The 13598-nt window shown below is 30.4% G+C and overlaps 1 protein-coding gene across 1 annotated transcript; it reads right to left on the bottom strand.

Moving 5' to 3' along the window:
- Nucleotides 1–5782: 5782 nt before the first annotated feature.
- LOC105166033 (bidirectional sugar transporter SWEET14) lies at nt 5783–7764 on the bottom strand. Its single transcript, XM_011085236.3, has 6 exons — nt 7579–7764; nt 7313–7349; nt 7003–7213; nt 6666–6827; nt 6359–6478; nt 5783–6221 (listed from the first exon to the last, which is right to left on the bottom strand). Exons 1-6 carry the CDS (start codon nt 7610–7612, stop codon nt 5949–5951), a joined length of 837 nt encoding a protein of 278 aa, XP_011083538.1. The 5' UTR covers nt 7613–7764; the 3' UTR covers nt 5783–5948.
- Between the last annotated feature and the right edge of the window lie 5834 nt (nt 7765–13598).

Raw genomic sequence — 13598 nt, 5'->3', positions numbered from 1 at the left:
CTATGTTGTTACTATATTGAAATATGCCTATGATTTCAGGAGTTATAGGAGAGATAAGCGGCTCTCATGCTGGCTATCTTTCCTCACGAATTCTGCCTTGTTATCTTTGGCAGATTCTAGCTTTCCCTTGCATGGTGAAACAAAAAGGTAATGGATGAGTAACAGGCATGCTCTTCACCCTCTTCAACATGGTACTTGGGATGATCATACTTTTGCTGTTGGGCATATATTCGCATCTTCTGTTTGTCTTTATCATACTTGCAAATAGTAAAAGTTTCACGGGAAAGAAGTTTCCCTTTGAATATTTCCAGATAAAAGGAAACCCCTGAAAAAAGTGCTAGATACCAGTTATTGCAGTCTCTCTTCGTGGCCCGAATGTGAAAAAATATCTTCTATGCATTTATCCTGTCGAATTCTGTCTCCTTGGTTATTTTCACTTGATTTATGCTTTTAGTTTGGATTCGTGGACTAAAAACATGGATGAATCTGTTTAAATTCAAAGGAGAGAAATGAAAAAAATTATAGGGTGTTTAGGCTAAGTTTATTTGCAAGATCTTATGACTTCATTGTACATCTTATCACATATTTTTTAAATTTATAAGATGTTAGGTCTTATTTTAAAAGAATCTATCCAAGTGTTTTGATATAATAAGACGGTGTGACTTATAATGTGTTAGTAATTCTAGTTACTTTGAAGAAAAATGAGCTAACTAGTTAAAATTTTGAAAACAAATTAGGAACTCCTTATTTTTCTCTCAGAAGAGTTTATTTTTATTTTTAGATTTTATAAATTGTTTTTCTGAAAAATTTACCAAGTAGACTACAACATCTCATAAGTAATGCTTTAAAAGAGCTTATAAGCTCACCCAAACAAGTTGTGGATCTATTTGAAGCTAAAGCATATGTAATGCCATGAAAACATTGTTTACAGGTGCAGGTTGCTTCTTCTCAAAGGAAATATTCAACTCAAACTCATCTGAGGACCCTTTTTGCTGGGAGGAGGAATATTAAGTTAGATAGATTGCAGAAATCTGATTTGAGTATTCTTATCTTGCTTTTGTTGATGTGGTGGGCCATTCTTCAACTTCAATTATTTCTACTTTCTTGTCATTCAACACTCACACTTGCGATCTCAATTCATTAATGGTATCTTAGACCACTTGAATGTTATCCACTCCTGCTCCTAATTTTGCTCATTCAAGTAAAAGGAGTTGCTTCAACTTGATAACCTGCACAGCTAGAAATGGATGCACCCCTTTCTTCATTTTTGTTTCTTTCTACTTATTTGTGTACCTACTAGTGTTATACTCTTCAGGACCTCTCCTATATTCAAATATGTTTTTATTTTATTTTTGGGCGAAAACAGAAATTTTCATTTCAAAAGTATGTTTTATTAATTGAAATGGCAATTTATTTTGATTTTCCTCTTAATAATTTCTATGGTATGATTGATTGATTGCCTGTCTGTATTAATGCCATTGTGAAGGCAAACCATTGGAGCCCAAAATAAGAAAAGCGTGCTGGGAGCTTTCACGCTGCATCTTCCTCCTTTAGAATTTGGTAAGATTCCACCAGGTATTTAAGATACACGCTTTATAAAGAAAAATAATATTAAAAATTTGCGTCACTCAAGTCATGATTAATTGTATTATAAAAGTGAAATTCGGATGTTGGCGAAAGACGGTATCTAGAAATTATTAGTACATATACAGGTAATATTCTTGTCGATTCACTAACATTTCATAATAATTAATTATTATTATAATAAATATTAATTAGTTAAGACTAAGCTACGGCTACTAACTGATATTTTTGCAATTGGGATCAAAAAATTAGCTATGATAAATGTTGGTGATAGCTTGGCAAATTTTAGTCAATCATAATCAAAATTTATGTTTTCTCGTTGATTTTCTTTAATTGTGATAGAATGTATTGATTCATCGTAATTTTTGTAGTGATTTGATTATTTAATACTTGAAGAGTGCGGTATGCGTCTATTTATTTCTTACATGTTTAAAATATGTAAAGGCAACCTTGCCTAACAATTTTGGCTTAATAATACCATCGCTCTTTCTCGGAGAACAATTATAACATGTTTAAAATCCTTAGACTAGTAAGTTTGGAAGAAGAAAAATTAATGATGTCTTAGTTTAATAGGGTTGAAATTCCATCGACAAGTTTGCGGTTTATGATTTTAAATTTTATTAAGTATGTGAGCATTTATTTTATTTTATGTGAGTTATTAATGTTATTTGTCTATTATTTTTAGTCGTGGTAATGTATTGCTAGATTATACAAATGCTGATGTAATCATGTATGTAATGGTTTAATTATTTTTTATTATAAAAATAATAATAATAATAATATATCTAAAATAATACATATGATATAAATATAGCATGTGTCCTCGACTTCACAAAAGTAATCTAGGTTGAGAACTTAGACGAAAGAATTGTATCTGTTCAGTTTGAAATATGTAGGAAATAATAAATTTTAATATAAACAAAATATTTTATATCATATAACATACCACAATATCCATCATGCATGTATCTCCAGGTTGGAACCCACTTTCCACACGTCTATTGTAGATGACGTTATGAAATGATATGGCATGTTGTTGTGTCACTACGTTTTGTATGTCTTCTGTTGAAAATGAGTGGTCTACGCACAATCGTATCATGTCGTCTCTGCCATATACTAGTGTATATTATATATTGTAAGCCCCAATCTGTGCTTGTATGTGCTTTACGGGAGACGACTTGGAGTCCCGAACAACTTACAGAATTTTTTTTTTAAAAAAATTTGTAAAGTTGCCGACACATGCTGTATTTTATTATATGTATTATTTTAAATTTATTTTTTATTATTTTCATTTTTTATAATAAAAAATAATTAAACCTATATGTAATTACCACTTAAAAAAGTTGAAAGAAGTAAAGGCAATTCTAAATTGAAGAACTAGTAATAAATTGAAAGTCGTGTATAGATGAAATTATTTTGTTACGAATGAGGTCGTGGTTTGTAACTAAAATTGATACTTTATTATTTTATAAATATTTGATTATGAGTTCAAACTTTATTAGAATTATAAATATTTATCTCACTTATATGAATTTATTATAATTAATTTGGTACTCTATTGTTATTGGTAACTTGCAATAATTTACGATGTACTGAATTATTGTTTAATATTTTAATATAATGATGAAATTGATTTCAATCGCAACTACCTTACAAGATAATTTTTGGAATTACCCCACCAATGATGGATTATATATAAAATAAACTAAAATTAATTAATTTCTTGATTTCCAAAGTTAAGATTAGTTAGATAATAACTATTACTTTTGCCTTTATTTGTAGCGCTATTATTACCCTATATATTACTACTAGATTTAATCTTCACTACAAACCATTGACAAAATACTAAATTGATACTTTTAAAATTATCATTAAAGATATATATTAAATAATAATAATTTTGAATATATGATTACACTACATCATAATAATTTGAGTAGGTATATAAATGATACGAAATTAAAATAGGTCTGCTTGTATTAGAAAGAGAAAGGTAAGATTTTTAAATTTATTTTTATGACTATTATATATGTTTCTTTAATTTTACAATTTTTCTACAGCGTTTTCAAAACGTTTTTAATATTTATTAACTTCAAATATTTGTTAAAAGTGAAACTTTAAACCATGCATCCAATAAGATGAAATTAAACTGCACAAAAATTGAAAAAATTCTTATCCACTCAAACCAAACCAATCACACAGTAAGTATGATATATTTGTTATTTGATTTCATATTCTTTTTTTTTTTTTTTGAATTAGATTGGCACTACATCATCTAATAAATTCAAAAATCCAAGTGAACATTCAATACATTAAAATTTCTAAATCAACAAATATATTTAAAATAAATAAAGAGACAAGACATTATTATGAAAAATAGACAATACATTCACATTCATAATTATACATTATATGAGTGCATGATAAATGTTTTATATTTATCTAAAAACTGATTTAAGTATGGCCAAACTCGATCTGAACTAAAGTTTGAAAAATGCCCTAACACGCCATGTCTTTGGTTACACTAATTATTAACCTAGCTATTATGGGAACATAAATATACAATTGGTGGCCGTTCATAGATGCCATTGATAGACAAAATTGATTTAATTAATTACAGAAAAATTAATATATTACGTATTGATATGATAATAATAATATTATATTGATTGATTAAAATTATGGATGTATTTTAAAAATTTTATCATTGGAATATTAATTGCGTAGGTAGATATATAACTGATTTTGTTTAATTTGAGTGATTATAACTAAAGTTTTTATTTTGAATTACGTGCAAAAATTTTCTATAGCGCAGGTACATGGAAAAAGTTACACAGATATTTAATCATACACTCATATTTGTCGTTATTGTATAATCACTGATCAATTGCGTGTAATAAATAAAAACTTTTAATTGTTATTTTATATATAAAGGTTACTTTCTCCATCTGCATATCATTTTATGTACGCAAATTCATGGAGTAATTCTCGCTTTCTCATTGTTACGCATTTAGTGCACCCCCTCCGCTAGTAAACAAAATTACCAGTTTTATAATTTTTATTCAGATAAATACACTACAAATTACGCTTTAATTATACATGTATCTATGTTGTTTTAATTTAATCGTTAAGGTAAGATTTCTCACAAACAAGTCTAGGATCATGAGTTTTAATTAGTCCACTCAAGTATGGACATTTATCTTACTTTATATAAATGTTTGCAATTTGTTTATTATTATTATTAGGAAAAATAACATTTTTTATTCCATAAGTTAGGTGTATTTCACTTACAAAAATTAGCACTTTTGATTTTCATCTACTTTTTCTTCTACAATTTAATGATACAGGCCACATGTCTAGCACGTGACTCTTATGTATTTTTTGTTGGAGGGAAAATTGACCCTTCTTCCCATAGTAGTTCATAAAAGCCCCACTTTGCTTACTTGATTCACTTATGCAAGATATGATTTTTTGTGTTGTTTTTACTTGGTTTTAACTTACAGAAATATGAGAATAATGAGATTTAATTTTTGTCAGTGAAGAGAGAAATCTCTCTTTTTTTTTTTTTGCACTAATTTTCCTCAAGATTTATTTTTTCCTAATTATATTTTCCCACGAAATGGTCCCAAACTGGAAGACACATCAATTCTCCCTCCAGCTAGAAATATTCAATGGACATGTGCTGGATTCATGATCAATATCGTTAAATTATAGACAGAAAACTGGATTAGAAGTAAAAGTGCTAATTTTTATTAGTTATGGGACTAAAAATACTAATCCCATAATGCAATAGGACAAGAATTGAAACAGGCCAAATATATACTACAAAAAATGTTATTTCCCCTTATTATTATGTATTAACTAAAACAATATATTACTCTGAGATGTTGATGTAATCATATATTTACCTTATATGATCTGTTGAAATGTTGATGTTGATATGTTCCTCTCATGCACTTATGCATACTTATATGATCTAATTAATACATTTTTAATAATAAGAAGCATATTTAACAAGTAAAGAACAACAGGAAGTATAGGAAAATTTTAATTCGGATCGGATCATATCTTAATTAAATATATAACAAGTGTAATACATTTGTTATATGATTAGTTTGACTCGATCGGATTAGGTTCGGATGAAAATTTGATATATAAAACACTTGATGTCAAATGAATTGATGATGATACAACAGAATTAATTAACCTTAACACCAAATTAATTACCAACCTTAAATTTGAATTCCAACATCGACTAATTATAACACCAACATATTAATACGAAAAGGAGTCGCTGTAATTAAGCCAACTGCCAAACCAAATCATCAATTCAAGAAAATAATTAAACCAACACTAAATTTTTTTCATGGGTTTTGATCTTCGTTCTTTCCCCCTCCAAGAATGTGGTTGTCGACCAGGATTGAGACAACAGGAATTATCTCAACTTCCAATCCACCCTGCAGCTTCACAACATCAATTATCTGGTCCCTTAGTTCAGGAAGCTGCTTCTCGTCTTCTACTGCAATAATTCCAGCTGGGAGCTGCTGGTTTTCTTGCACCAATGTTTTGCCATTTCTGTAGATCAAATAAAGCACCATTTGCAGCACCCCGAAGATGAACCCGAGAACATTAGGTATCTGTATTTTATATGCACAAAACAGAGTAAAGTCACATCTCGATACACTGAATAATACCTCAATTCAACCAATATATCAATATATATAACTGGCAATGATAAATAAATTACAAACAAATACTATACGCTATTACTTACGGCGATGTTATAGTCTTTGCGCAAAAAGCCATAAAAGAACCACACAATAGCACTAATAGTGAGGAAAAATGAGAGAAGAAACGGCATGTACTCCGCACTCTTGGTTCGTAGCACTTGTCTCTGCAGAACGGATAAAAACCAACTTTTAGTTAGCTTATTATTAAGTCAAGATGATTATGAGAACATGTAGTAGAGATGTTCTAAGAATGAAAATCATTAATTATTACAATATAGTACATGTAGGAAAATTCTTTCATATATGTACCTTAAAATTTTGTTCCATACACACATATATATAAGTACTTACCACAACGCATAAAGGTGCGACGAACACACACAAAGAGAACACGAGGCAAATCCATCCGACGAAATTGGCGCGGTTTGAGCCTTTTGCTAGGAAATAAGTAAGTACCATGATTAGCCCGAACCCGACCGTATTTAGCAGAAGCAGCAGCTTCACAGTTTGGACCTAATTACATGAAAATAATTAGCAAAAATAAAGAAGGAAACATTATATCTTGAATTAATTCAGAATTATTACAATTAGAGAAATTAAAGGACATTAATTAACTAATCACTAGCTAATTTGGTTTGTATTTATTTAATTTATTGAGTGGTGGGTATGTGTGTGTATATATATGTACCCTTGCATTTCTTGGTGCAAAAAAGAGGTAGAAGCAGATGTATGCCGACTGAATGAAACAGCCAACGGAGTTGATGGTGATGAGAAGGGTTGTATCTGGTTTCAGAAATGCGTAGTATATCCACAGCATCGCGCTGAACAACCCCACAACGTAAGGGACGGATTGGAACCCCTCTGTTGATTTTTTCTTGTAGATTTGATAAAATGTTGGACTGCAAATCAAATAGAAAATTGAGATTATATTATTGTATATATGTTATTAATTCAAATTGAGAATATATATAATCAAAATAATTAAGTTAGATGCTCACATTGGAGCAAGGAAAACCATGAAGGAGACCACGTTACCTGCACATATCAAGAAAAAATTGTAACCAGCTCTATTAGTCTCGACCGTTACGATATTAATGTAAAAAGTTATATAATTCTTGATATAAATATATATATATATATATGCATGCGCATGCTTTTGCATGATAGTCTATGTATAATTAATTCTGCATGTTGAACATAAACCTTGCCTCTAGATAGAAATGATATCCATATATGTTGAACAAAATGTTGACATCGTACGTACCTAAAAGGCCGAACACAAAAGCCAACTGATTCATTTCTAGATTTCTTGATGATGATTTTTCTTAATCCGAGACAATATATATATATATATATATATGTATAACAAATAGTAGCACTATAGGGTTAGGAAGGGCTATTGATATAGTGATAGTGTGGATGTTAAAACACAATTAAAATGTTTGTGCGAATACCTATATTTATATAGAGGGGAGTAAGTAATTACATTGAACTAACCCTATTTCATCTACAAGTGGTGCAGATTGAATTCCCTCTTGTTTTTCTGCTTTACAGTTGTTCAAGACTCAAACAAAGTGATCATTCTTCTCTCCATTTAACCTAATTTGGGTAGTTTATGGCATTCACAGAGGCTCCATTAAGGTTTTCCATGGCTTGTTTGGGCCCTGTTTGCGGGTGGGGCCCGAAAGAAATGGGATCTTTCTGATGTGTTACCCACCCATCCAATTGGGGTCATACATACAGTTTGAGGCAGTGTTTGATGCTTCCGTGGCTGACCCCTGGATCTGCTCCTATTCAGCAAAACCAATTGGGGTACACCCCACACCCAATTGATATATCATAATGATAATATATATATATATATAGATTATTTTATTAAAAATAAATGAATAATCAAAGTAATTTTTTCTTACCATATTAAGGAAAATGATAAAAAAAATTCCAGTTGACCACCGCAGCCGCCTTCCCTAAAATATTTTTCAATAAAGGAAAAAAATGAACATGGAAAAGAAAACAAAAGGCATGAGAGACAAAAAGTGATAACTTTATTTCAAATTCATTTCCAGCTTATAATTAAGCATAAAGGACTTTCATGCACATTACATATATATAATAGAAACGATACTTATATTGTCACGTTAAGATATATATACACATTTTTTTATAACAATTAGATTACAATTAATAATGATATAATAAATTATAACGTAAATTTATATAAAATGAGACATTTATTCAAATATTTGGTGGGTTTTCAAATCTATATAACCTCATACTACCTTATAAGATCTCTACTTTAATCATTACACATGCTATAAATTATTTTCTATATTATAAATGATCATAAAACTTAAAAATCGATACCATGATTAATTATCATTTACCATGAATTTTTATTATGATTAATGTTTTGATCTTACTTGTAGAAACAACAACTAATTATAGCCGTTTGCAGCCATAGTTACACTGTTTTTTTATTTTTGATCATAATAATCAGCCATTACTAAAAGTAACATATTTTCTTACAGTGGCAAAACAACTTTTACTACCGCAGCAATGAAATGGGGAAAATTTTCGTTCAAAAATCCATGGAGGAAATTTGAATTAAGTGTTGAAGAAAATACAACAACTTATATATAATGTAGGTAGAAAATAAATATACTTTTCATCATCAAACTCTGAGACTTAGCTATTTAATTACAATATATATATGTATAATTATTGTTCCGAAATTTGCTTAACATGAAACTTTATCTTTATTTCATGAACTTTGGTTGATACGAAGAAATACATACTTGGGCAACCTGCATATCTGTGCTGAACTGATCGGCGTTTAAGTCCTAATAAACCTGCGGATACCGAGTTTCAACAAGTGGTATGTCGCAATGCAGTCGATGGGGATAGTATAACTGTACGAATGACTCCGGAAACCTAACTCATATATTCAAGAAAACATGACCAAGAATAAAGTTCCTAGATGAAATATTTAAGAAAGACATCAAATTAAAATACCCAAAACCGTAATTTTCTTTAACACAAAAGTCAATTAAAAATGTAATTAGATAAATAATTTCTACTCATTTCATATCTGAATAATTAATAATAATCTAACATAAATTAAATTGCTGGTTGGTAGTTGTAGGAAAAAGTAGCAGGACTAGCATGATCAAGAAGAGGCCGTCAGCTAAGCCAAGATGACTTGCCCGGAACTCCACACACACAAAAGGGTTTCTCTCATTCCCAATGCGAGCTCTCGTGTTCGAGTCTTGAGTGTGTGTACGTGTTGGATGCGTGAGTGTTAAAAAAAAACAGGGTTTCCCTCTCATGATCTCTTTTAGGAGAGAGGATTACGGGAAAGCCATTCTTAGCTACTAAACGAGGACTCTTCTCTTCGTGCAAGCCCGCTTTTCCTTATATGATCAAACGGTTAGAGACATATTGAGATGAATTTTTGTTCTTGGTTTTATGGTCTCTATTTATAGCCAAAATGAGATTCTGATTTTGTTTCATACTATGGATCCTTATCCAAGTTGCCTTATCCATGACTTTCTTGTTTGTCCCTTTCATCAACGTTGGGCAAAGTGTTGTTGCCCATGCAAATTATTATGATCAGGAATATATTCTTTGAGAGTGATCATCTATGGTATGGAGAGGGAATGTCAACCTTCACACCTTGTCAACACCCTTTTCCCAAGTATAATTTATTATCATGCACTTTATACAAAGTTTATGAAATGGTTCAACGTGAGTATTCAGATAGTAGCCTTTCACAATCCTACAACATCCGACGGTCCCTAATATTCTTCGAATATATATGCATCGTTGATCCAATATTATCAAATAATATTGTTGATACGATGAATTATCTGTCAGCATATTATTGGTAATAATATTCTATCACATCGTACTTTTTAATGGTTCTATTTGTTAATGAAATTTATATATTTTTTAACAACTTCTTGTAGTATGTATTGAGTAGTACTAATTTTTTATATTGTTTGTATTTTATTTAATAATTTTATATTAATATAATTTTAGAATTTTTCAGCTTTTATAATGTATTGTTTTGGTATCGCTCGATAATATCCCCGTACGGTACCACATCTAATGTAGAATAACACCTATCGATATTATTATCGATACCAGAACTTTAAACTATGGTGTGAACTGCTTAATTATAGTATATAGAACTTTAATCATTGTGGAAGAATTGTTTATTATAACAATGAAGAGTTATTAATTACAGAAAAAAGTAAATATGTTAGATCACGAATCCTTATTGACAGATGGTAATTTTCAAGGTTTATATGCTACAGAACATTATATTTCATAGTTTTAGTCGATACAGAAAAGGAATATATATGAATAAGAAAGTTAAAATATTTCAAAATTCATATACAGCTTTCAGGAGTCTATCGATAAAAAAAAATTTAATTGTATGAAAACATATACAGGAATCAATTATCTTTGGTATTCATAGCTTTTCTTATTCTACGTACGTACCATATCCAATTGCTTTATTTAGATCATATTATTTAAGTGCAGTAAGATTGAGCACTCATAATTAAGGAGTTTCGGACTCGATTCCGCTAACCTAAGTTATGACTTATGATAGTTTTTTCTATAATAAATTAAAATTAAAAATTTTTATTCGTTGCTAATTTTTTTATCGATTTACTCAGTTTTTGTTGAGAATTGGCATGATGAAACTTAAATTTGCCTTCTTATTTTCAGCAATGTATAACAGATTTTTAGAAGACTTTTATATGTGTTTTCTATGCAAATGATTGTCATTTTGAGCGAATCACATATGAAATTGAAGCTCTGTCAATCTAGTTTCTAATGGTGGAGATTTCAAACCCTTTTGTAAATTTTTACAAAAGGTTATTGCTGTTTTATCAAAAACTGCTAAAAATAGAGTTTGTTGTTTCATGCCATCTGGAGTTGGAATTTTATGGGGCGTATGACTCCACCTTCTCAGTTATATTAGCCCACAGAGTGTACAGTTGACTGGCTCTTATGTTCATGATAATAAACATTTGTTTTCAAGAAGTGATTTAAAACCCTAGGGAATTAGCATCGAAGATATTGAATCGGATTCTGATCTGTACTCTGAAAATGACAAATATGAGGATTATTTTATTGAAATGATATATATATAGTGAATTACTAGTTTTCACACTACCCCAATATCGTCTTGTTGAGGGAAAAAGAAGAGCGATGAAGAAAAGCTCAGGCCTTTCCAGCTTAAGAAAAAGCTTAATGTAAAGTCTGATCGCGAAGATGAGTTGCATGAGAGCAAAAAAGAAGATGGTTAGCTTTTGAACATCTTTGATATACAGAGAGCCTTTAAAGAAAAAAGATACAAGAAAAAGCAGGAATAACAAGTCTGAAGTTTGTGGTCGTAAGGCCTGTAAGTATAAAGGAAAAAAGTTTGATGTTATTGACCAAAACTACCAACAAGATAGATAAGCCAACATAGATGATTATAGAAAGAAATTTCCCATGAGATCGAGCCTCAAAAAATTCATGATGCTAATATTGATAATGCTGAAGGCTAGGAACTAGAAAATGATCTCATAGAAATTTGTGCATTGATAATGCCAGAGACGAGGAACTGGAAAATGACACCATTAATATTTTGAGGATTTGCAAGACGACACAGGTCTTTAAGATTTGCAGATTTGCAATGCGACCCAAAAGTCTTCAACTCAACGTAGTGTGGGGGAAAATGCCAGTTATCCTTTGTATTTTGGTGCTGGATAAAGTTGAGTAATGTCATGTGAAGTTGGAATTTGATGAGGCATATGACTTAAACATTCTCAGTTATTGGCCCATAGGTTGTTCACTTGAATAGTTATTGTATACGTACATGATAATACACCTTTGTTTTCATACAGTGATTTAGAATCATATGAAATTAGCATTGAAGATATTGAACCGAATTATGATATATGCAGTCTAAAGATGACAAATATGAGGATAGTTTTATTGATGACAGTGAATCATTAATTTTGGCATCTACCAATATGGTCTTGCCAAGTGAGAAATCAAGAAGAAAGACTTAGGTCTAAACGAGTTAAGAAAAAACTTGACGTGGAATATGATCATGGTGTTGAGTTGCACGAGAGCACATACAAAGATGGTTACATTGTGAACATCTTTAGTTTCAAAAAGCCTTTAAAGAAAAAGTACTACAAGAAGCAAGAAATAACGAGTTTGAAGTTGGCGCCAGAATCGAGTTAATTATTTGTTTAGAATTTTGTTTGCATTTAATTTATGCAAAATTCTATTTATATATAAATTGTCAAGAGACATTGCATACACTGAACATGAATAAACAATGTAAAATATAAGATGACATAAACTTAAAATAGATGATCCAAACAGGTAGAAAATTGACATGTTTTGATGGAAAAGGGAAGAAGAGGGTTAACATGATGAGGAGGAGCCTGTCAACCAAGCCAAGATGACTTCCTGAAAACCCTGGAGAGCATGATTATTGTGTCCATGGAATGATCATGTCAGGAAGGGTACAGGCAAGTCATTCTTGGCTGGTAAACAATTGGAATTAGGGCTCTTCTCCACATGTAAACCCCTCTCTTCCTCATGCATATAGCTTCATTTTTCCCCGGCTCTTTTACCTCTATTTATAGCCAAGATTTCGTTTAAGGCTGTCCCTTTCACTCAAATTGACCCTTTGCCAACTAGCCATATCCCATAACATATTCTTCTTAGTTTTATCTCTTGACAAAAAGTTATGTGCCCATGCAGACTTCGACGGGAATATATTCCCTATTGTATCGTGTGGTATGGAATGTCAACTCTGAAACTTGATGAAATTATGCAACTCTCAATTTGGTTTTGGGGTAATATAATAAGATGGTTTGAGTATTACCTAGCTCAATTTCCTCTATGTTCTGTGAGGGAGTTGCTCTAAGTTCATTTATAATATTTTATAAGTTCATATATCTTTTATAAGATATTTTTCAAAGTTCAAGATGTTAGATTTTGTTTTTAAGAAAAAATTGTTCCAAGTGTTTTGCTAAAATATAACATCTTGTAGCTTACAATATATATGTTGCTAATGATAAATTTGTAATTTGTTGTGATTAAATCGAACTAGCTTGTTAAGATTTTTAAAAAAGAAAAGTTGCGAAGTCCTCACTTGTTTCTAAAAATTTTAATTATAAGTTCCCAACATCTTTTAATTTTTGAATTTATAAGTGTCTTTTCTAAAAAAATTGTTGAGTAGCTTGCAACATCTTAATTAATTACAAATTT

The sequence above is a fragment of the Sesamum indicum genome, linkage group LG1 (genome assembly GCF_026168435.1).
Source record: "Sesamum indicum cultivar Baizhima isolate 11 linkage group LG1, ASM2616843v1, whole genome shotgun sequence".
In the NCBI taxonomy this organism is placed as follows: domain Eukaryota; kingdom Viridiplantae; phylum Streptophyta; class Magnoliopsida; order Lamiales; family Pedaliaceae; genus Sesamum; species Sesamum indicum.
This window is presented reverse-complemented; position numbering and strand designations above follow the sequence as displayed.